Source organism: Pinus tabuliformis, chromosome 7, assembly GCF_031772625.1.
Source record: "Pinus tabuliformis cultivar Carrire ecotype Pingquan chromosome 7, CPIR1, whole genome shotgun sequence".
NCBI classification, from domain to species: domain Eukaryota; kingdom Viridiplantae; phylum Streptophyta; class Pinopsida; order Pinales; family Pinaceae; genus Pinus; species Pinus tabuliformis.
Window position 1 is genome coordinate 473,242,829 of NC_142293.1, and position 24,260 is coordinate 473,267,088.

A 24,260-nucleotide genomic window follows, 5' to 3' on the forward strand; every position below is an offset into this window, starting at 1 on the left:
GAGGCACGGGAAAGGAGATAAGTTGTAAATTTGCTTGTTGATTTTTTGCTGAATAATTCTCACTGTAAAAAGGCAATTTTCATAAATAAAGAAGAGCTCTCAAACTGGTTTTCCCCAAGAGTTGTAGGGGGTTTTTCCAGGGTCAAATTGACCAAAAATATCAGTATTTTAATGGCTGTTTTGATTGCTGATTTTTAATTCTGCAATTTCCAGCATTCTGAAAAATTTCCAGAATTTGTGTTTTCAGCAATATTTATTTTTTCAGTCTGTTAAATGTATGGTTATGGGAATGGGCATTTAACTACATGGGAGAAATAAGGAGAAACTGAAAACCGGGGTGGGAAAACAGAAATTTCTACATGGTATCAGAGCTTGAGTGCTGAAGGGCAGTTTGGGACAGCAAAAGGAAAAATTACAGTTGCTGATTTTTCACTCAGAGAATTCCAGCAAGCTGATTTTTCATAAACAGCAGTTTTATCTTTACTACAGCAGTGCTATTTTTCAGTTTTAGGACAGCAGGATGTCATTGGGATTGAGGGTGGAGGATATGTTGGATGGGCATACAAATTACAGTGTTTGGAAGGAGAGAATGCAGAGTATCTTTGAGGAGGCAGAAGTCTGGGATATCATGGTGCATACCGCACAGAACCCTGTTGTTGTGCCCACTGATGTTACTCAGTTGGCTGAGTATAAAAAGAAGAACAATAAGGGTAAGAGGCTGATTCTAGACGAAATCAAAGACCATTGCATTCCTCATGTGAGAGGAAAGAGCAATGCCCATGAGATATGGACAGCATTTTCCAATCTCTACCAGAGTACCAATGAGAACCGGAAGATGGTCCTGAAGGAGAAGCTGAAGAACATTAAGATGGGGAATGATAGTGCAGCTGGATATCTCACAAAGATTACCAATGTGAGAGATGAGTTGGCAGCGATTGGAGAGGCCATTCCATCCACTGAGTTGATGCGTATTGTAGTGAATGGCCTCCCCCGTTCATGGTTGAACTTTGCTGATGGGGTTTGTGCACGTGAGACCCTTCCCACATGGGAGAGGTTTTGGGATGATTGTATTCAGACAGAGATCAGGAAAGGACAGCTTGGGGCAGCCAAGCCAGTTGAGCAGGATGAGGACGTAGCACTGGTGGCAGGAGGCAAGAAAGGCAAAGGGAAGAAGCAGACTTCCACAAGCAGTGGTGGGGGCAAAGGCAAAGGTAAAGGTAAACAGGGGAACACACAGAAGGACTATTCCAAGGTGAAGTGTTGGAATTGTCAAAAGATGGGACACTATGCAGTTGTGTGTCCGGAGAAGAAGAAGAAGAAGGGAAAGAACCAGGACGTGGCAGTTTCAGCAGAGATTGAGGACTTTGCTGGTCGTTTTGACCGAGAGTTTGCGTTCACTACGTGTGAGTCCTCTAGTGCAGGATCACCTGCTACACAGGTTCAGAGGGAGCATGCTTTTCCCTCGATTAGCGGAGCATCTACAAGTATCTGGTATGTGGACAGTGGGGCTTCACGTCACATGACAGGAGTCCAGGAGTACTTCTCAGAGCTTTCAGAGAGTGGCAATGATATTGAGGTAGTACTCGATGATGACAGAGTTGTTAGAGCAGTCGGGGTGGGTACACTAACATTTCAGAGGGAGTCCAGACCTCCCTTGAAAGTGTCAGATGTTCTTTATGTGCCAGGGATGAGGAAGAACCTCATATTCGTCTCAGCTTTGGAGGACAGAAGATATGAGGTACTGTTCAGAAGAGGACAGGTGTTGATGTATCCCAGGGGCACTCCAGCTGATTCAGCTAGAGTGATAGGTGTACGCCATGCAAAGGTGTACAAGTTTGCATTTCAGCCCCTTTTGGCATTGAGCAGTAGTACCGACAGCAGAGCTAGCAGTTCTGAGCTGTGTGAGATTTGGCACCGCAGGATGGGACATATGTATCATGGAGCCTTGAGGACATTGCGGGAGATCACTACAGGTGTGCCAGATTTCAGTACTGATCACTTTGATACTTGCAGAGGTTGTGCGATGGGCAAGTTTGCCAAATCCCCTTTTCCCAGCAGTGACAGCAGAGCGACGGGGATACTTGATTTGATTCATTCCGATGTGAGCGGTCGGATGTCTCATGTTTCCTTGAATGGATATGAGTACTATGTGTTATTCATTGATGATCACTCCAGGAGGACCTGGATTTATTTTTTGAAGACCAAGAGTGAGGTCTTCAAGCGGTTTCAGGAGTTCAGAGCTCTTGTGGAGACTCAGACAGGTCGAAAGATCAAGTCCTTGAGGTCGGACAATGGAGGAGAGTACACCCTTGGAGAGTTTGTTGACTATTGTGCGGAGGCAGACATTAGGAGGGAGTTCACTGTTCCTTACAACCCCCAGCAAAACGAAGTTGCAGAGAGGAAGAACAGATCCATCATAGGGGCTGCCAAAGCCATGTTACATGATCAGGGGTTGCCATTGTTCTTATGGGCAGAAGCCTGCAACACAGCTGTTTACTTGCAGAACAGGAGTCTGCATCGTGCCTTGGGGCACATGACTCCGGAGGATGCTTTCTCTGGGAAGAAGCCTGATATTGGTCATCTTCATATCTTTGGATGCATAACATACTCCTATATACCCAAGGAGAAGAGGACCAAACTAGAGCCCACCGCAGAGAAGGGTATCTTTGTGGGCTACAGTGAGACCTCAAAGGCCTTTCGGATTTACATTCCTGCACAGAGGAGAGTTGTTGTCAGACGGGATGTGAAGTTCGAGGAGGACAGGGCCTTTAGGAGGTCACGGGAGTTAGAGTATCTAGATCAGCCAGACCCTCAGCAGCAGTTGAGTCAGTCGCAGGGATCCAGTGGGCAGGGATCAGGAGGATCAGAAGGTACATCTATGAGGATGTCAGGTCCGTCAGTGAGCAGTGGCTCATCGAGCCAGAGGGGTGGTGCTCCGGGCAGCATGCAGAGCAGTTCACAGAGCAGTTCACTAGGGAGTCCACTGATGGACAGTTCACACGGTACCTCAGCTTCTACAGGTTCAGGTGCAGGCAGGAGGACAGCAGACAGACAGTCAGGAGTTCAGGCTACTGATGGTGATGAGGAGGAGGAGTTTCATTCTCCTATGGGAGAAGCATGCTCAGGGAAGAGGAAGCCCAAGTGGCTTCAGGACACCTTGAGAGATGCCACATCTGTTGCTGAGCCGAAGAGGCCGGTCAGAGAGAGTAGACCACCTGAGAGGTTTTGTAGTTATATGGCGATGGTTACCAGCATCCTTGACTCTGAGCCTTCTAGCTATGAGTAGGCAGCTAGCCAGCAGGTCTGGAGAGAGGCCATGCAGGAGGAGTATTCTTCTATCATGAAGAATGATGTTTGGGAGGTGGTGCCGAGGCCTGAGGGCAAATCCGTGGTTACTTCCACATGGCTTTACAAGGTAAAACATGCTGCAGATGGCAGCATTGAGAAATTCAAAGCGAGGTTTGTGGCTAGAGGGTTCTCCCAGGTAGAGGGAGTTGATTATGAGGAGACCTTCGCTCCCGTGGCTCGATATACTTCGATCCGCTCCATTATATCGATAGCAGCAGAGATGGGTTGGAAGATCCACCAGATGGATGTGAAGACCGCATTTCTCAATGGCTTCATACAGGAGGAGGTGTACATTGAGCAGCCACAGGGCTTTGAGGTGCATGGGAAGGAGTCCCATGTGTGCAGATTGAAGAAGGCCCTTTATGGCCTGAAGCAAGCTCCCAGAGCTTGGTACTCCAGGATAGATGCATACTTGCAGGGGATGGGTTTCACAAAGAGTGAGGCAGATCCGAAACTTTACCTTATTGTGATTGGTGAGGAGCCTCTCATTCTGGTGCTGTATGTGGATGACTTGATCATTACAGGTGCAGAGAGACTCATAGAGCACTGCAAGAGAGATCTTGCGGCGGAGTTTGAGATGAAGGACATCGGCTTGATGCATTACTTTTTGGGTTTGGAGGTGTGGCAGGAGGAGGGGCATTTCTTCCTGGGGCAGGGGAAGTATATTGTGGACATCCTTAGCAGATTCCACATGGAGGATTGTAGACCCATGTCGACACCGATGATCACCAATTGGAAGAAGCTTCATGCTTCGGATTCCGAGTTGGTGGATCCCACATTGTACAGGCAGCTGATTGGTTCCTTGATGTATTTGGTCAACACTAGACCAGATATTTGTTTTGCAGTCAACACGATGAGTCAGTTTATGTGTGAGCCTAGGAAGGTTCACTGGGTGGCTGCAAAACACATTTTGCGGTACTTGCAGGGGACAGTGGATTATGGTCTGGACTACAGGCAGGGAGATGGAGTGAGATTGGCAGGATACACTGATTCTGATTGGGCAGGTTGTGCTTCTGATAGGAAGAGCACTTCAGGGTGCTGTTTTGGGTTGGGTTCAGCAGTAGTGTCATGGTTCAGCCGGAAGCAGCAGTCAGTAGCACTGAGTTCAGCGGAAGCAGAGTATATGGCAGCCAGTCTAGCTAGTTGTGAGGCCATCTGGCTTCGCAAGATGTTGTTTGGCTTATTTGGTCAGCCGTTGAGACCTTCAGTGATTTACTGTGATAATCAGAGTTGCATTAAACTCACGGAGAATCCAGTATTTCATGACAGGTCAAAGCATATCGGGATCAGATATCATTTCATCAGAGACTATGTTCAGAAGGGAGTTGTGAAACTTGAGTATATTTCCACTGATGAGCAGGTTGCAGATATTCTTACCAAAGCCTTACCACGCGGCAAGCATGTCTACTTCAGAGACAAGATGGGTGTGGTGAGGAACACCTTCCTCGGTAAGAGGGAGTGTTGAAATTTGGTACCGGAGGACAGGTGGTTCCCTTAGGTTTTGATCTTTGGCCTAGGGAAAAGTGTCCAAAAGAATTTAATTTTTCTCCTAAAGTGACTTTATAATTTTATAAAGTTAAATCTAATTTAAAAGTGACTTTAAGTGATAAAGTTACTAAGTCTAATTTTAAAGTAAATGAAAAATTAGAAAGGAAAAGTGACTTTGGAAATAAATGACTAAGTGGGTCTTTATTAAAGTGGGGTGAATTAAAAAATAGAAAGTGAGATTTAAATGAGCATTTAATCTCAACCATTGATCTAAATCTATTTCAGCCATTGGATTTAGAGATCACCCAAAAGTCACTTGGATCACCAAAAGTCACTTGGAGTTATATTAAAGGAGGAAAAGGAGGAAAAGGTCATTCATTCTTTCATGAGCAGATTGGGAGAAGGAGAGCAAGAGAGCAAGAGAGATTTCTGAGCAGGGAGGAGAAGGAGACAGCAGCTTGGCACACATTCCAAGGCAGCAGTTGAGCAGATTTGTACCGCTGATTCAGCACATAGTGAAAGGCAGATTTTTGCACAAAAATCGAGGAGCAGTTTGCTGATTTTTCTGCACACAAAACGGAGGCCGTACAGCATTTATTGCTGTCCTGTTTGCTGTAATTTCCAGATTGCTGTGAGGCACGGGAAAGGAGATAAGTTGTAAATTTGTTTGCTGATTTTTTGCTGAATAATTCTCACTGTAAAAAGGCAATTTTCAGAAATAAAGAAGAGCTCTCAAACTGGTTTTCCCCAAAAAGTTGTAGGGGGTTTTTCCAGGGTCAAGTTGACCAAAAATATCAGTGTTTTAATGGCTGTTTTTGATTGCTGATTTTTAATTCTGCAATTTCCAGCATTCTGAAAAATTTCCAGAATTTGTGTTTTCAGCAATATTTATTTTTTCAGTCTGTTAAATGTATGGTTATGGGAATGGCCATTTAACTACATGGGAGAAATAAGGAGAAACTGAAAACCGGGGTGGGAAAACAGAGATTTCTACAAGCTTATGACTTTGATATTGAGTATGTAAAGGGAAAGAAGAATGTTGTGGCTAATGCACTTTCCAGAAAACCAACAACATGTGCCCTCATGGAACTGACAGAAGATTCGAAGGCACACCTCACAGCAGAATATGCCAAGAACCAGTTTGCATGCACACTAATCGACAAGACCATCCAAGATGACAAGTACAAAATAATTGATGGAGTCATTTATCATAAAGACAGGATATACTTGGTTCCCAAATATACACCCAGGGAAAAGATTTTGAAGGCAACACATGATATTCCCTCGACTGGGCATCAAGGATTTTTCAAGACATCGACAGATTCGAGAACAATTCTTATGGAAAGGGCTCAAGGAAGATGTGATGAAATATATCAGGGAATGCATGACATGCCAACAGAATAACGTTGAGCATACACACCCTGTAGGTCTTCTCCAACCCCTACCAATCCCAGAAAAAAAATATGGAGAGCATCTCGATGGATTTCATCACAAGGTTACCCAAAACACAAGGGAAGGACTGCATCTACACGGTGGTAGATAGGCTGACTAAATTCGCACACTTCTTTGCCATATCAGTTGATTATTTGGCCAAACAAGTGGCAGAATTGTTTTTCAAATAAGTCTTTAGACTACATGGGCTACCAAAGAATATAGTCAGCAATCGAGACAGTAGATTCATGGCCGCATTTTGGCAGGAGCTTTTCAGGCTAGTGGGAAATGAATTGAACCCTGGCACTAGCTATCACCCTCAAACTGATGGTCAGACAGAAATTGTGAATAAGTAGATTGGAAGGTACATAAGCAACTATGTGACCAGTCTACAGAAGGCATGGATTAAGTGGATGTACCTTGGGGAGCACTGCTACAACACCATCTACCACTTATCCATTGGGATGAGTCCCTTCAAAGCTCTATATGGATATGATGCACCATCCTTCATCAACAAAATTTTTGGAGACAGCAAAGCACCTGTAATTGGGTGTTGATGCTTGCTTTTCTTAGACACATTTGGTGTAATGCGCTAGTATAATTTTTCCCTAGTTTTTTTTATACTAGGGTTTTCAACAATTTTCTTTTTGTACCACAATTCAACTCAATTACAATAATACAACCTTCGATAGATAATACTGGTCCTCAATGAAATAAACCATGTAGCAAAGTTCCTCAACTCCAATATAACTAATATTAATCCCAGAAAAGTAACAATAATACCACAGTGATCTAATTTGCAAGTACTTAATATGTTAGATTTATATCCTAAACAACAATACCATAAATAATTTCTTTGAAACACTACACACAGTTATATGAACTGTTTTGACCACGTCACTAATTTTGGGGCCCATTGTGATTTAGGATCTTTGTTGTTTCCTCAGGACCACAACACAGTACTCGCACATTGCTCGGCCACGAGTGCTTCCCAAGTTTACGTTCTGTCTCGAATTACTAGACTTATGGAATCTTCGGCGCCAAATGTCACGATTCAGGGTTTGCGGTCGTCTTTACGATGTGCACAAAAGATCGTAATGTTATGAATATGCTTCTAGAACCTTTCGCTTACCCAAAACTTGGTTGATTTTCCATTGCAACTAAATCCCTCCCTTGCTGAGAATTCAAATGACTCTGCTTTCGAAAATTGGGGCCTGAACTGATCACGCCGTCAATTCAAACTCGTCGATTGGCAAATAAGGGTTTGATCTTAGCCAAAGACATTGCCTTCAGGAGTTCGCTATCACAAGGATTTCGACTTGTCTTAGAAAAAAAGAGTCATCCAATAGAGAATTCGTTCCTCTCCAAAAAAATAAAGAATTTAGCTGCCTCACCGATGGTGCCTCTGTGCCATAATGAAATATCAAGGCATTATAGAATTCACTATCCAAAGAAAACAGAGGCTGTCACTTCATAATTTGTTTCCTAGAATAGAGATTGGTTATCATAGAACTAGCTGCCTTCTAGGGATTTTTCCTGTGCCAGAACAAGAGAAGAAAAAAGGAAAATGTATCAACTAGGGTGGAATCTCTCACCACCGAAATTGATAAAGAGAAATGGCCCATGGGTCTTAAAACCTCAGAGCTAATGCTCAAAAATAGAATGAAATGATCCACACCTGATGATCCAAAATGAATCCAATCCTCCTTTATTTATAGGCTTCCTTAAGGGGTTTCATATTCATAAATGGTTGAGTAAATCTTACTCAAAACCCCAATTCTGGGTTTTTTCCCCAACTGCCCCAGAACTTACCCAACAATGGGTATTTTTGGCTGTTTTTCCGTTTTAGGTGGACTATAGCCTATGGGGAAGGAATTAGGATAGGTTAATGAGTCCTATTTTGTCCTCATTTCGTTGAGGACATTATAGTCCCCCCTGCCCGAAATTGCTTGCCCTCAAGCAATTGCAAGTTCAAGTGCTGCAAAATCCGTTCTCCTTCCATCTCCCTTTGATAAATTCTTCCATTTGACGACGTATTCCATAATTACTCTTCCCCTTAACTTCTTTTCCCACACGACCATGATCGTTTCCGGAATTAGTTCCAGTTGACCCTCTTCATCTAATGGCGACAATTCGATAGAGGTTGTGACCTGTTGACCCACAACCTTCTTGAGGCATGATACATGGAATACATTGTGGATTCTGTTGTCACTTGGTAGCTCCAACTCATATGCCACCTCGCCCACTCTATGGATAACTTTGTAAGGCCCATAAAACCTCGGCTTCAATTTTTCCGCTCCACTCTTCTTGAGAGTAGACTGTCTATAGGGCTGCAATCGCAAGAAAACAAGATCTCCTATCTCAAAATTGTGCTCTGTTCTATGCTGGTTTGTGTACAACTTTTTCCGATTTTGAGCAACCTATATGTTTTCCTTGAGTACCTTGAGAATGTCCTGACTCTCCTGTATCCAGTCTTTGGCAAGAAAAGCCATACCTTTGGGGTTGGAAGGGCCACCTTCAAACATACGATCATAACAGATGGGCGAGGGCACATAATGGCTAGCTTAGGGGGCAGAGAATGGTGGCACATCATGCTATCTAGTGGCTGCAAGGCACTGTTGGCTGTCAGTTGAAGACAAATCTAAGAGAAAATTTCTCCTATAGGGGTCACCCATTGGTGGTGGGTAACAGGTACCATGAGCTCCTTCTTGATCCCTATTGCCATTCAAAAATCCTAGAAACCATTGGAGGTATACTCACCCCCATTATCTGATCTTAGCACCTTAATCCTCTTCTTGGTCTAGTTCTCCACAAGAGCTTTAAACTCCTAAAACCAACCGAAGAACCCACCCTTGGTCTTCAAAAAGTAGATCCAAATCTTCTTGAAAAAATTATTTATGAATGTCGCAAAGTACAATGACCATGTGATTGATCCCACTGACATAGGACCACAAACGTTTGAATGCACCAAGTCCAACACATCCTTGGACCTAGTCCCAATATGAGGAAACACAGCCTTGGCTTGTTTACCAAGCGCTCACCCCTTGAACACTCCCTCATGCTCCACTGTGATCTCTGAAAAACATGTGACCATTCTCTGTAACATAAGAAGAGCCCTGTAGAGTAGGTGTCCCATCCTCCAGTGCCAAAGCTTGCTCTGGCTATCACTCTCATGTATGAGAGCCTTCACCAGTTGTCCTCTCAACAGATAGAGATTCTTCTCCCTTCTCCCAATTACTCACCTCTTGCTAGGATCAGTTCCTTTCGGCCCAACAATCGCTTCACCTCCCATGACGCTGACCTCTAGTCCTTTGTCCTCCATAGTCAAAACTAATAGGAGATACCTCTCCAAATTCAGTACAGAAAAAACTTCATTCACCTCCACGATACCTCCAGAGTCCATCTGAAACTCAGTGCTACCAATGCCCTCTACTACATACTTGACATTATCAACAAGCTCTATATATATATCTCTAAGCTCCTTGGCCATGTTGGCATTTCTACATGTATATCTCTAGGCTCCTTGTTCATGTTGGCGAAAATGTCTCAAGATCCCATCATGTGACAAGATGCTCCACTGTCCATAAACCAAACACCTCTTGAGACGATCCCAGAAAGGCATGACGCCAAGGCAAAGTTCTTCTCAAACTTTTCAACCAATTTGTCCATCTATGCAATGCTTGCCTTTCCCTTGCCCTTCTTCCTATTTGGACACTGACTGGCAAGATGTCTGAACTTGTGACATGCAAAGCACTTGACTTTCCCCATGTCCTTCTCTAGCATCCACCTCCACTCTAGCTGTGCTTGGCCTTCCCTTTGCTCTTTTTCACTTATGCAACAAGAGCAAGCTCCTCTTTCTCCTCACCACTCCTTCATTCTCCTCTGATTGATGAATTCTCCCAAATCTCCTTCTAAATGAAATCATCCCACAATTGGATCCAATCAAGAATTTGTTGCCTAGCCAGGATCCCATCCACAAAGGTGGTCCAATGCTTGGTGCATCCTTTCAAAGCCACTTTTACTAGCTCTAAATCATTCACAACGTCTCCCACAACTGAAAGCTCATCACGACCCTGTTGGATCCTTGTGAGGTAAGATGTTATGGTCTATGATTTATTCATCCTAATGCTTTTTTAATTTTTCCCACAACACCATCTTCCTATTTTAATTTGTGCTCTAATAAAGACCGCTTAGGGCCACCCACACTTGTCGTGTTGTATCCTTCCCTGTTATGTGAGGAATTATATGATCCCTCTCACCATCCATAATTATACCCATCACTTTCACATACTTCTAATAGTGCTCAGCTGCTTGGTTTGGATCTGAAAGAACCTGGATCTTTGTGTTCACAAAAATCCAGAAACCATTCATTTTTAAAACTATGGTGATCTGCTCCTAGGGAATAAGTTAGCAGCCCCATCCAACTTGTCTTCATATCTCAAACTAATCAGTGATGATATCTCACAAATCAACCTAGTAACTTGGTGACAACAACCCAATTGCAAAATTAAAAAATAATTCTACCACCGTAAAAAGAAGAAACTTGTTGCAAACCCTAATGATCTCGAATCTCTCTTTTAGAGTTTTATAGAGCTCTGATACCATGTTAAATCTCCTAATATCAGCCCATATTTATTTTCTCGCAACAATTATTTATTCCCAACAATTTATTTTATTAACCAAATAAATTTTGAATTGTTGAAAAATAAAATCACTGGTATTTTAACTTCCAGAAATTTATATGCAGCGAAAATAAAAAAACAGAGAGATCAATCACACATTACAACAGATAAACACCCACAACAGTTCCCCTTCATTAACTATTCTCAAGAAAATTTGGGTTTTGACCCATAAAGAAATTACAAGAAAATATGCATTGACTGGAACCTGCAACTTGGCCCCACTGGAAGAATTCAACCCTAGAATTTTCGGCCCACTGGAAATTAGCCTCTGAAGAAATTCGGCCAGGAGAATTTTGGTCCACTCCTCACCAGCAACTCGACCTTGCACCTTCTCCGCAAACAGCCTCTATGCCTTGGTAAATTTGACCTTGCAAAATCGACCTCTCTAACAATTCAACCTCCTTGCTTCAGTAATTCGCCCTGCAATCTCCAACAATTCGGCCTCCTGAAAATGCTCTCGAATCAAGTTGTAATCTTCCTCTTTCTCCTCAATCTAAATGAGCCTCTCGCTCTAGAGAAACACTCTCCGTCTTTCAGAAAATCGCTTTCCCAAAAATGTTGTTGCTAGCTCTCTCTCTTGTTGTGGTTGTCACCTTCACCTCTCCCTTAGGCTTTCATTTATAATCTTCATCAAGCCCAAATCCCTAACCCTAATCTCCCTTCTAGAAGATCTAGGAGATCAACGGTTGAGATCATTTCTAAGTCACTTAAATAATTTCATTATTTATCCTTAGAAATTGACTTAATAGTCCACAATAATTAATTCACTTTAATTATTGTATTTTTCTAAGTTAGATCTAGGAAAAAAGACATAAATCACTTACTCCACCAAGCAAGCACCTAAAGAAGGAATAATCATCTTCTACATGCTAAGACACCAAGCCTATGCAAAAGACCTTCTGAAGATACCACAAGATTCAACACTCACTCCTAGCAAGGAAGGGATTCTCCACTACCCTCAGCTTGTCTCTGAACTTAACAAACTTCCCTTTCACTAGAGGCTTAGTGAGAATATTTGACCTCTAGTCCTTTATGGAAATATACTACAATCGCATAACACCTCTCTAGACTCTATCTCTGATGAAGTGATATAAGATCTCGATATGCTTGGACTGATCATGAAACACAAGATTCTTAGAGAATTTAATGCAACTCTGATTGTCATAGTGAATCATTGTTGGCCCCATCTCTAAACCAAATAATTCTGCAAGCATCTTGCAAAGCCATACTGCCTCACAACTCACCATACGCGCTGCCATGCTGAACTAAGTGCCACCGGCTGCTACTTCTTGTTGTACCACGAGATCACGATTGATCCCAAGCTTAAACAACATCTAGATGTGGATTTTCTATCCATAGTGTTCTCAGCCCAATCAAAGTTTGTGTACCCTTGTAACTCTACTCCACCAACTCCAACATATCTTAACCCAAAGTCCATTGTACCTCATTGGTATCTCAACAAATGCTTTGCCGCCACCCAATGAACTTGTCTCAACTCCACCATGAACTAGCGGAGTGTGTTCACAAAATAGATATTTGGCCTAGTGTTGACCAGATACATCAAGGAACCTATCAGCGTCCCATATAGTGTTGGATCCACCAACTTGCCCTCAGAAGCACTGAGCTTCTTCAAGTTAGTGATCATCGATGTAGAAATTGCTTGCAATCCTCCATCTTGAATCATTGCAAGATCTCAACTACATACCTACCCTACCCAAGGAAAATTTCTCCTAGTTGTTGCCACACCTCCAATCCCAAAAAGTAATGCATTAGGTCAATGTCCTTCATCTCGAACTCTGAAGCAAGATCCCCCTTGCACATCCCTATGAGCTTCTCTGATCCTATTAACAAAAGATTGTCAACATAAAGAACCAAGACAAGCAGTTCACCCTCAACAAGTACATGGTACAAGTTAGAGTTCACTTCACTCTTTGTGAAACCCAAACCAAGAAGATATCCATTGATCCCGATGTACCATGCACGTGGAACCTGCTTCAACCCATAAATGGTCTTCTCCAACCTGCATACATGAGACTCTCTCACGTGCACCTCAAAGCCCTCAGGCTACTCAATATACACCTCTTCCTCAATCACCTCATTGAGGAAAGCAATTTTCACATCCATCTGATGCATCCTCCACCCCATCTTTGAAGCAATGGACATGACTACTCTAATTGATGCATATCTGATGACAGGTGTGAATGTCTCCTCGTAGTCTACTCCCCCTTGTTGGGAGAACCCTCTCACAACGAACCTCACTTTGTACTTTTCAGCACTGCCATCAACTGCATGTTTAATCCTGTAGATCCATCGAAAAGTGGCCATTGATTTTCCCTCTAACCTTAGCACTATGTTCCACACATCATTCTTCATGATGGAGCTATACTCCTCCACCATGGCATCCCTCCAGACCTGCACATCTACAACCTCCTCAACAGTAGGAGGCTCGAACTCACTAATGTTGCTCGACAAGGCCATGTAACTAGAAAATCTCGTTGGTCGCCTGCCCTGCCTAAAGGTGTTGCTATGAGCCTCCACATGCTCTTCAACATCCCTCAAGCTCTGCTCGGCCCATCTCAACCTGCTCTTGATAGATCTCGAAGGAACATCTCGCTCCTCCTCTAGATATACAAGCTATGTCCCTGTTGTTCGTGTTGTTGGTGTTGTTGGTCCATGCTCAACATTAAACGTCTCTCGCTCTTGATCCCCTACCCATATTGACTCTGTATCATGAGACCTCCTAAAGGTCCTACCCTCCTCAAATCTGACATCCCAACAGACAATCACTCTCCTCTATCTAGGAATGTAGACTCAATAAGCCTTTGAGACATCGTTGTAGCCAATAAACATCCCCCTTTTTGACAAGGGCCCTAGCTTACCCCTTTTCTCCGTGGGAATGTGAACATAAATTGGACTACCAAAGATACACAAATGACTTACCTTTGGCTTCACTCCTATGAACATCTCCTCAGGAATCATATCATCCAACACTCTGTGAGGACTACTATTATGTAGATACGCAACTATATTACAGGCCTTCACCCACAAAAACATAGGCAATGCCTAGTCATAAATCATTTCCCTCGTTGCCTTCATTATGGTCCTGTTTTTCCTCTCAGCAACCCATTCTGCTAAGGGTTGTAAGGTATCGTGAGCTCCTTCTTGATCCCCACTACCCAACAAAAATCTTGGAACTCATTGGAGGTATACACACCCCCATTATCTGATCTCGGCACCTTAGTCCTCTTCCCTATTTGGTTCTCCACAAGAGCTTTAAACTCTTGAAACCGACCGAAGACCTCACCCTTGTTCTTCAGGGATTAGATCCAAGTCTTCTTGGAAAAATCATCTATGAATGTCGCAAAGTGATTGATTCCACTGACATAGGACCACAAATGTCTAAATGCACCAAGTCCAACACACCCTTGGACCTGGTCCCACTATGAGGAAATGCAGCCTTGGCCTACTTGCCAAGTGCACACCCCCTTGCACACTCTCTCTTGCTCCAACTTGATCTTTGGAAAACTTGTGACCGTTCTCCGTAACATAAGAAGAACCCTGTAGTGTAGGTGTCCCATCCTCCTGTGGCAAAGCTTGCTCTGGCTATCACTCTCATGTACGAGAGCCTTCACCGACTGTCCTCTCAAAAAATAGAGATTCTTCTCCCTTCTCCCAATTACTTGCCTCTTGCCAGGATTAGTTCCTTTCAACCCAATAGCCACTTCACCTCCCATGAAGTTGACCCCTAGTCCTCTGTCCTCCATGGTTGAAATTGATAAGAGATTCTTCTCCAAACCCGATACAAACAACATTTCATTCACCTCCTCTGTCCTCCATGGCTGAAATTGTAAGAGATTCTTCTCCAAACCCAATACAAACAACATTTCATTCACCTCCATCATACCTCTTGAGACCATCTAAAACTCAATGCTACCAATGCCCTCTACAGCATACTTGGCATTATCGCCAAGCTCTACATGTACTTCTTTAGGTTCCTTGGTCATGTTGGTGAAAATGTCTCAAGAACCCGTCATGTGACAAGATGCTCCACTATCCACAAACCAAACACCTATAGTGACAGTTCTAGAAAGGCATGATAACAAAGCAAAGTTCTTCTTGAACTTTTCAGCCAATTCGTACATTTGTGCAATGACTGTCGTGGCTATTTTTCCTTGTCCTTCTTCCTCTTTGGACATTGACGAGTAAAATGTTTGAACTTGTGACATGCAAAGCACTTGACTTTTCTCATGTCTTTCTCCTTTTTACCCTGTGAAGATCCACCTCCAATTTGGTTTTGCTTGGCCTTCCCTTTGCTCTTTTTTGCTTGTGCAGCAAGAGGAAGCTCCTCTTTCTCCTCACATCTCCTTTGTTGTCCTTCAATTGATGAATTCTCCCAGATCTCCTTATGGATGAAAACATCCCACAACTGGCTCCAATTATAAAGTTGTTGCCTAGCCAGGATCCCATCCACAAAGGTGGTCCAATGCTTGGTGCATCTTTTCAAAGCCACTTTTACTAGCTCCAAATTGTTCACAGCTTCTCCCACAATTGAAAGCTCATCACAAGCCTGCTAGATCCTTGTGAGGTAAGATATTACAATCTCTGATTTGTTCATCGTCATATTGTTTGATTTTCATTACAGCACCATCCTCCTACTTTCGTTTGTGCTCTGATAAAGATTTCTTAGGACTACCCACATCTGTTGTGTTGTATCCTTACCTGTTATGTGAGAAATTATATGATCCATCACACCATCCGAAATTATACCCATCGCTTTCACATCCTTTTGGTTGTGCTTAGCTACTTGGTTTAAATCTAAAGGAACCCGGAACTCTGTGTTCACAAACCATTCATTTTTAAAACTATGGTGATTTGTTCCCTCCAGGGACTAGAGTTAGTGGCCCCATCCAACCTGTCTTCATATATCAAACTACTCAGTGATTCCATCTCACAAATTGACCTACTAACTTGGCCAGAAAACCATACCTACAAAATTAAAAAATAATATTGTTGTCGTAAAAAGAAGAAATTTGCTGCTACAAATGCTAGTGATCTTGAATCTCTCTTTTAGAGTTTTCTAGAGCTCTGATACCATATTAAATCTCTTAATACCAACCTAGATTTATTTTCTCGCAACAATTATTTATTCCCAACAATTTATTTTATTAACCAAATAAATTCTAAATTGTTGAAAAATAAAATCATTGGTATTTTAACTTCCAGAAATGTATATGTTGCGGAAATCAAAAATAGAGAGAGATCAATCACAAATTACAACCAATAAACACCCAAAACAATTCTCCTTCATTAATTAATCTTAGGAAAATCAGGGTTTCGACCCATAAATAAATTACAAGGAAATATGAATTGCCCAGAACCTGCAACTTGGCCCCACAAGAAGAATTCAGCTCTAGGAATTTCGGCGCACTAGAAATTAGCCTCTAAAGAAATTTGGCTTGGAGAATTTCAGCCCACTTCTCACCAGCAACTCAACCCTATGCCTTCCCCTTGAACAGCGTTTGCGCCTCAAGAAATTCGGCCCCAGCAAATCAACCTCTCCAACAATTCAACCTCCTCACTTCAGTGATTCGGCCATACAATCTCTAGCAATTTGGCCTCCTGGAAATGCTCCCGAATCAACCTACAATCATCCCCTTTCTCCTCAGTCTAGATGAGCCTCTCGCTCTGGAGAAATCACCCTCCCTCTTTGAGAAAATCACTTTCCCAAAAATGCAGTAGTTCTCTCTCTCTCTCTCTTGTTGTTATTGTGTCTTCACCTCTCCCTTCTGCTTTCATTTATAATATTCATCAAGCCCAAATCCCTAACCCTAATCTCCCTTCTAGACAATCTAGGAGAGAAACAGTTGAGATCATTTCTAAGTCACTTAAATAATTTCATTATTTATCCTTAGAAATTGACTTAATAGTCCACAATAATTAATTCACTTTAATTATTGTACTTTTCCTAAGTTAGACTTAGGAAAGAAGACATAAATCACTTACTCCATCAAGCAAGCACCTAAAGAGGCAATAAATCATCTTCTACATGCTAAGACACCAAGCCTATGCAGAAGACCTTCCGAAGCTACCACAAGTTTCAACATGTAGATCTGCTGGAGATTGCTTGATGGTACTAGAGGAGGTAGGTACATAAATGCAGAGAAAAAAAAGATCGAAGGGAGTTGAAACATTTCGAGACCAAAGCTTAGAAATGGGGAGGTGTGATCTGAATTGGATCCTAAGTAAATCTCTTCTGTAAACTTTCTTATTAGCGTTTTAATAGCTTTGGCAAATTTGATTGAATAGTCCAAAAATGCTTTTGACTTGCGAGATGAAACGAGCCATTGTCACAGTTGGTCTTCCAAAGAAGCCCATTAAATATCAAGGCTGTGAAAAAGGAGGACATTGGATGAAGAGGAGAGCAAGAGGGCTTGAGAGGAAATGAAGAACAAGGACAGTAGCAGAAAATGAAGGACTCAAAAGAAGAAGTTTGTTCAAAGACCGAAGGTTGTCTCAAAGCCCTTACCATCTGCAATGTTGCCTGTGAGTAAAATTGCATTAGAAATCTGATGGAGAACTCACCACTTTGTAACAATTTCCTCAGCCCAACAAAATTCCTACCGAATGCTGGTTTTTCCATTTGGGTTTCCAGGGTAAAAAATATGCTGTTTATGATGTGTGATTAAGCACTCTACTGTGGATGTTTTATTTGCTGTTCTGGTTATGTTAATTAAATGCTGGAATCGTTGCTTGAGTAGCTACACTTCGTTTCCTTTCCCACTTTTTTGTTCGATCCTCTTTGAATGAATACTGTGTGGGTGAAGTGTTACAGCTACTAATAAGTTAATAACAGCAATGTCATTGTGCTCTGTTTGATGGTTAATTAACTGGCACATTAATTGTTAAATTCCTGGTTTACTGTTAAACCATGATGTTTTAAATGCTGTGCAAAGGCAAGCTACAGCAGTACAATCCTCCAATTCAACTGGTTGAGCCTTGGGCATTGACCCACAATGCTGGCCATGCTTTATATGCCTACCCCAAGCTTATGTTCTGTTTCCTACAGCACTCAATTTGTTTGGTTGGCTGGATGATTGGTGCATGTCATTTCATCGATGTTAATGTCATTGTGCTCTGTTTGATGGTTAATTAACTGGCACATTAATTGTTAAATTCCTGGTTTACTGTTAAACCATGATGTTTTAAATGCTGTGCAAAGGCAAGCTACAGCAGTACAATCCTCCAATTCAACTGGTTGAGCCTTGGGCATTGACCGATAATGCTGGCCATGCTTTATATGCCTACCCCAAGCTTATGTTCTGTTTCCTACAGCACTCAATTTGTTTGGTTGGCTGGATGATTGGTACATGTCATTTCATCGATGTTATGCTTGTATATTCGCTAGAATGTTAAACATACAGCTCTACTATATCATTGTGGAAGAGCTGGTGTTGGACTAAAGCTTGAAATCAGCCTATTGTTGAAATCGGCCTATTGGCGATTGAAGAGGCTATAACAAATTTTATTTCAGCAAAGGATCCCTGTTAATGATCCCTGTTGACGGGCCATGGACCTACTATTACTTTCACTATTGGAGGGATTCCCCCCTTCAAGATAGATTTTAGTATTGAAACCAATCTGTTTACAAAGGAAAGGTTCTAGCTAGTTGAGATGATCTGTACTTGACTCCCTCCCAACTATTAAAAAGCCTACTTCACTGGATGACCGTTTCAGTAGGTATTGCTTCTAGGCTTAAGGTCAATGATGCCTACGGACTTTCCTATATTTACCTTGGAGATGCTTCTGTACTAGGCATTACATTCAATTTCTTTTTCTCTGACAAGTATCACCATTCTTAGTGATCATGAACTTCTCCATTGGAAAACCTGGGATCTGTATTTTCTACTATCTTGCTCGCATTTGAACTTCCAGGGAAAGACTAGCTAAATCCTTGCTAATTAAATTGTTTGGGGGCTTTGAGTCACCGTAATTATATTTTATGTAAAAATGTGCCCATAGTTTCCATATGTGCCAGGTTGGAAAGGATTCTGCCAAAATTACCTGGGATTTACACCTGACCTCAGCTATTTGAAACTCAGTTTATATGGCTGGGGTTGACCATAGCAAGAATCGAACCTCCGTGAATAGCTTAGCTCTCCATTGACCTTATCGCTGAACCAATTCCACATTTCCATTTTGATAAGATACGTGCAAGCCAATTATCTACCAAAAATTTAATGTCTGTCTAGTTATGGTCTTTGGGATCAACCCCCAATAGAAAGACAAACGGCACTTCGTGAAAGTGGAACAATAGCAGACATAAATAAGAAGAGGGAGAGAAATGCAAATGAAAAAGAGAGAAGCACCGTGATGAGCATAGGTGTAGGCTGTCCTCCATGAATATATGTGATCGCCGGGACGAAGGTCTTCTCTGCTAATCCTGTTGGAGAGCAATCCCATGACTGCTGATGATCAGGAACGAATGAGATGATATTCACACAATCTGAATTCAGTGAAGTCTGTTACTCAAAACTGTTAGGAATGCCACAGAAAAGTATAGAGAGCAGAGAAATCACAAATGCCGCTTTGCCCATTTCCATTGCTTTGGTGTTAACTATATTCCATGACTGCAAGTAATGTGACAGCAACTTTTCATTCCATGTGGGCCACGAAAACTGGTTTTAAATGCATCCCTTCCCGACGAAGGAATGGCGGCGATTCGTGATAAAGAAAATGGTGGCCCTGTTTTAGCTTTACCAACCTCGCCACTATCGCCATGCTTTCCCAAAGTGTTGTCCCCGCATAGACGGCATAGAGCGATCACTTTGCTGTCAATTTATTTCTAATAAAATGAAATGATATGATATTATATTTTAATGTTTACGAAATTAAAAATAGTCGGATTATTAGTTTCATTTTTTTTATTTAAATTGGTGATGTGATAGTTTAATTTTCAACAATCTACTCACTTAAAAAACAATGGCAATAAACTGATGCTAACATATTCCCATAACTTTATGTGATGTCTTTGAATGCATCACATTCCAAAATGAAATGTTTTTCTGATTCCACAACCTCAGACGTGCAAAATGTACATGTTTGTTCTTCCCAAACTTCTTTAGGCCTTTTCCACCGTTCTGTTTCACACCGAAGTTGATGCGAGTTGGTTCTTAATTGAACAATAAGAACCTTTGTCTTCCATGGAATGCTAGCTCCAATGAACTCTTTTTATTGTAAACCGTTCTTCCCAAGTTTCTTTAGGCCTTTTCCACCGTCCTGTTTCACACAAAAGTTGATGCGAGTTGGTTCTTAATTGAGCAATAAGAACCTTTGTCCTCCATAATATGCTAGCTCCAATGAACTCTTTTTGTTATAGATCACAAGTAGGGTTGAATTCCTCAATGTAGTACTTCTTCTTTCTACCCAACTGCTTCTCTAGGCCTTTTCCACCGTCCTGTTTCACACTAAAGTTGATGCGAGTTGGTTCTTAATTGAGCAATAAGAACCTTTGTCCTCCATAATATGCTAGCTCCAATGAACTCTTTTTGTTGTAGATCACAAGTAGGGTTGAATTCCTCAATATAGTACTTCTTCTTTCTACCCAAATATTTTCCCCATATCTGTGTACGAAACTTTCCATAATAAAATTCTTTAGCTTTTTGCTATTTGTGGGATGGGCATTGAGGTAGATATTCCATTTTTGCATCCATGTGTAGTTTTGTCTCATCCATGTTTTATTTCTTTCACTCATGCCTTGATTGAAGATAACATTAGGCCATCTACCTACTCTCATTTGCTCAATTCTTTTTAGATATCTTATGAGCCACACCAAAGCAATTGCTTTGATGGTAGTTGTTCATGTTTAACTCAACATTATCTCATAAGGTACCGAACTTTTTATTTTGAACTTGTTCATGATAATAGTATGACACAAAATTTTCTAAATATAATCTACAATTACATCATTTCTTCTTCTTCTTCTTTTTTAACATTTTTTACAATTACATCCTTAGAGTCACATTAATTTTTTAAAGGGGTATTTAATTATTTTCCAATGTTCACATTTAATTTTTTAAGAAATATTTAATTATTTTTTAATAATCATTTTTTCCCAGATAAATCATAATAATTTAAAAACCAAATCATTTAAAAACTATGATATGCTATATGATTTATAAAAACTATGATATGTTATATGATTTATGAATGAAAGATGTGAAAAATTCATGAATGAGACTTGTCTATAAAACACATTGTGAAATTATATTATAAAGATTTGTGTTTATTGTAAATAACTAGAAAAAAAGTTTTAGAATTTAGAATTAGTGGTTATTTTTTTTGTAAGCTTGGCAAGACTGCATCTTCATCATGTCAATAATATCACCTCGATCAAGACAGGGAATTGAGCCGGTGACTTCACATCAAACAATGCCTTAACAGAGCACCCAATCGTCATCAATCCAAGACCCCGTGGACAGAATCAGTGGTTATTTTAGTTGTTTAGGATAAAGTTTTTGTTTTAATGAATATTTAGATTGTAATAATGTTTAATTGATCAATGCATACTTTTACAAGTATAAAATTATGTTCTTTTCAAACGATAAAGGGAATGTTCAAATAAAAGAGACAATCTTTGCAACTAATTTATATTAGTACACTTATTAAAGTAGATTCTCTTAATTTATTCAACATGATTTCTTAAATGTTTGGACTACATCTATTCATTGTGCTCAAATTTCTTTTCTATTATTTGCTTGAAAATGTCCAAGTTCATTTTATTATTATCTCATTAATGGCCATGTCAATATTCTTATTATTAGAAGAACAGATAAATAAAAAGAAGAACAAAGTTTACATCATTCTAGACAAGTGATAATGCAAGGTTATGGTGGAATTCCCCAACCTCGACATTAGAATCCACGACATGGATAGGCTACAAATCCATACAACCTAACTTTACAATCCATGCCATGGATAAGACACACATTTGTAAGCTTTAACCCTTTACAATATAATAATGTGTATATATTCTTGTTAAAAATAGAAATGAAACAATAGCATTCACACATAGTACTCAAAGATTTACCCTACAAATTTCCAACCAAGAAAACCACAAATGTTTAGAGTCACTCCTTCAACTCTCATTGTATTAAATTTGCTATTTACAATACATTATATATGATTATGTGGCATCCAAAACACTAATTTGTTAACCTAGATTATATTCCCTAACTATAATTATATTGCCATGGGACTAAAAACACCAAAAAATGGGCCAAATATGGACCAAAAATATGCCACATTTTTTTCTTGAGGGCTTTACCCCTAAACCCCCAACACAACACAATGTGTGAGGCTAATCATGCAAAGAATATAACACATTCCCAACAAGAACGGCATAATGTTGCAAAATGAGTATGTTTCACTTTCATTTTTTCATAGGATACGATCAAGCTTTCATGGATCTTAAGAAGATTGTAGATGTTATGTTTCATGTGGCAATTTGTTGGTTCAGGTTGTAGTTACATAGGGAGAGGATCACAAATAAAATAAAGGATCGCGTACTAAAGAATAAGGATTTCTTCTTTTCAACTTATTATTTGTTGCACATTCATTTTAGATGTCCAATGGTGATTGTAGCATTAATAAAACTCATTGTTCTTCATTTTCTAAAGGGAAAAGGCTTCCATGCTAGGTAAAATAATTGATTTTGTAATGTTTCTTAAGTGCAAAGTGAAGGTTGCATACTAAAGCTTTTACCTAATGTACATTAGTTAGAAAGAAGGAAAGCAAAGTAAGTTACCTTGCTTTACCAAGTTATGAACCATCACTATCGTTATGTTAGGCTTTTAATATATCAACAAAATAGTCAAGAAGATAAAATATGGTAATTTTGAGTTTGCTTAAAACAAAATATCAAAGTAATTGTTTTGAACAAGAAAGAAAAGTAGTGAAGAAACTTGGGTGCTTAAGATTTGATAAAGCCCAACAATGAGTTTGAATTAATGGAAATCTATGACTTGCATATGTGTAACAAGATTGGCATACTTACAAAACTCATCATAGAAAACATAGTAATACTTAAGGTTTGATAAAGCTTAATTGAGTGGAATAAATGGGATATTCATAACCTACATATGTAATACAGTTCACATACCTATAAGGATTTCATGGGAAACCTGCCTAGTTTTATTATTGTTTCTTTATATCTATCAAAAAACCCGCCTTTCTAGTTGTTATAATCCATAGAAATAAATCTCCATATATTTTAGGTAAAACTTTTATTTATTCTTAAACCTTGTTCATTAGATGGTGGAAGAAAAAAATTAACACTCGTATACACATAAAAGAAATGAAACTTCATAGAAAATAAAAAAGGTAAAACATATTTAAGAGAAGCAATAATCAAAGTGAATATAAGGATTAATGTTGGAAACTCTTACCCAGCGCACGACCATGGTGGTGTGATGCCCCTAAGGTTGTTGTTCAATAAGTTTATCCTATTACGATAATCTAACATTATGTACAACAACTTAGGGATTCTACTTTCATGTTACAATCAATGAGAAAAAAATGAAGCAACCTAATGTTATTCGATATTACAATAGGCATACTCATAAACTTGAAATTATTGAATATCTAAGTTTCTTAGATTAGAAATATCTAATAACCCTTTTGAAAAATAAAGAAATGGAGAATAAAAAAATTAGAAATCTATATTACATACATGGGAATCAGACCCTTATTGGTTGTTCTAATTTAGGTACATACATGGGAATCAGACCCTTATTGGTTGTTCTAATTTAGGTATACATGTACTAGACTCAATCATTAATCCCATGAATGTATAAGTTCTTATCATGCAAATCGTCGTGCTAACAAACAAGTTGGACTAGCACTGTTTTGAAACACAATCACACGATGTTGTAAAGGATATGTCTAATACCTTATTCTCTTAGTGATGTGCATACATGTAGCAAGCAATATGTTAATATATCAACATTCATCATATGTGATATATGGAAATCGTTCTTTAAATCTACTTTACCAATCAATTTCTTAAATTATTTTGGTTTAAATGTGATTAGATTGTTACTCTACATAGAGGTGCATGCATTGTTGATCATGACTCCACGCAGAGGTGCATACATCACAAAGATTGATATTCAACTTGTGCACTTGGTAAGAGAAATTTGAAGAATAATCATTTGGAAAATAACAATGTCCAAAGTTTTTGAAATGCACAATGGTTATAGTGGACACTCTACCCATCATCAGGGACAAAAACTTAAAGTTGAGTGTAGAAATATA

The 24,260-nt window shown here is 40.1% G+C and overlaps 1 protein-coding gene across 2 annotated transcripts in view; it reads right to left on the bottom strand.

The window, feature by feature from the left end:
• The window catches only part of LOC149248002 (protein LEAD-SENSITIVE 1-like), a 140,307-nt gene extending 120,566 nt beyond the window's left edge, over positions 1–19,741 (bottom strand). The window contains exons 1-2 of one of the 2 annotated variants that reach the window (XM_089458329.1): positions 19,316–19,741; positions 19,011–19,121 (exon numbers count right to left, since the gene is read on the bottom strand). Coding sequence is in view for 1 of the 2 variants with exons in the window: in XM_089458328.1 (XP_089314454.1) it covers positions 19,316–19,409 (94 nt within the window). In the remaining variant the exon portion in view is untranslated. The remainder of the gene's footprint in view (positions 1–19,010; positions 19,122–19,315) is intronic. The other variant, XM_089458328.1, reaches the window with a different exon arrangement.
• Positions 19,742–24,260: the final 4,519 nt, after the last annotated feature.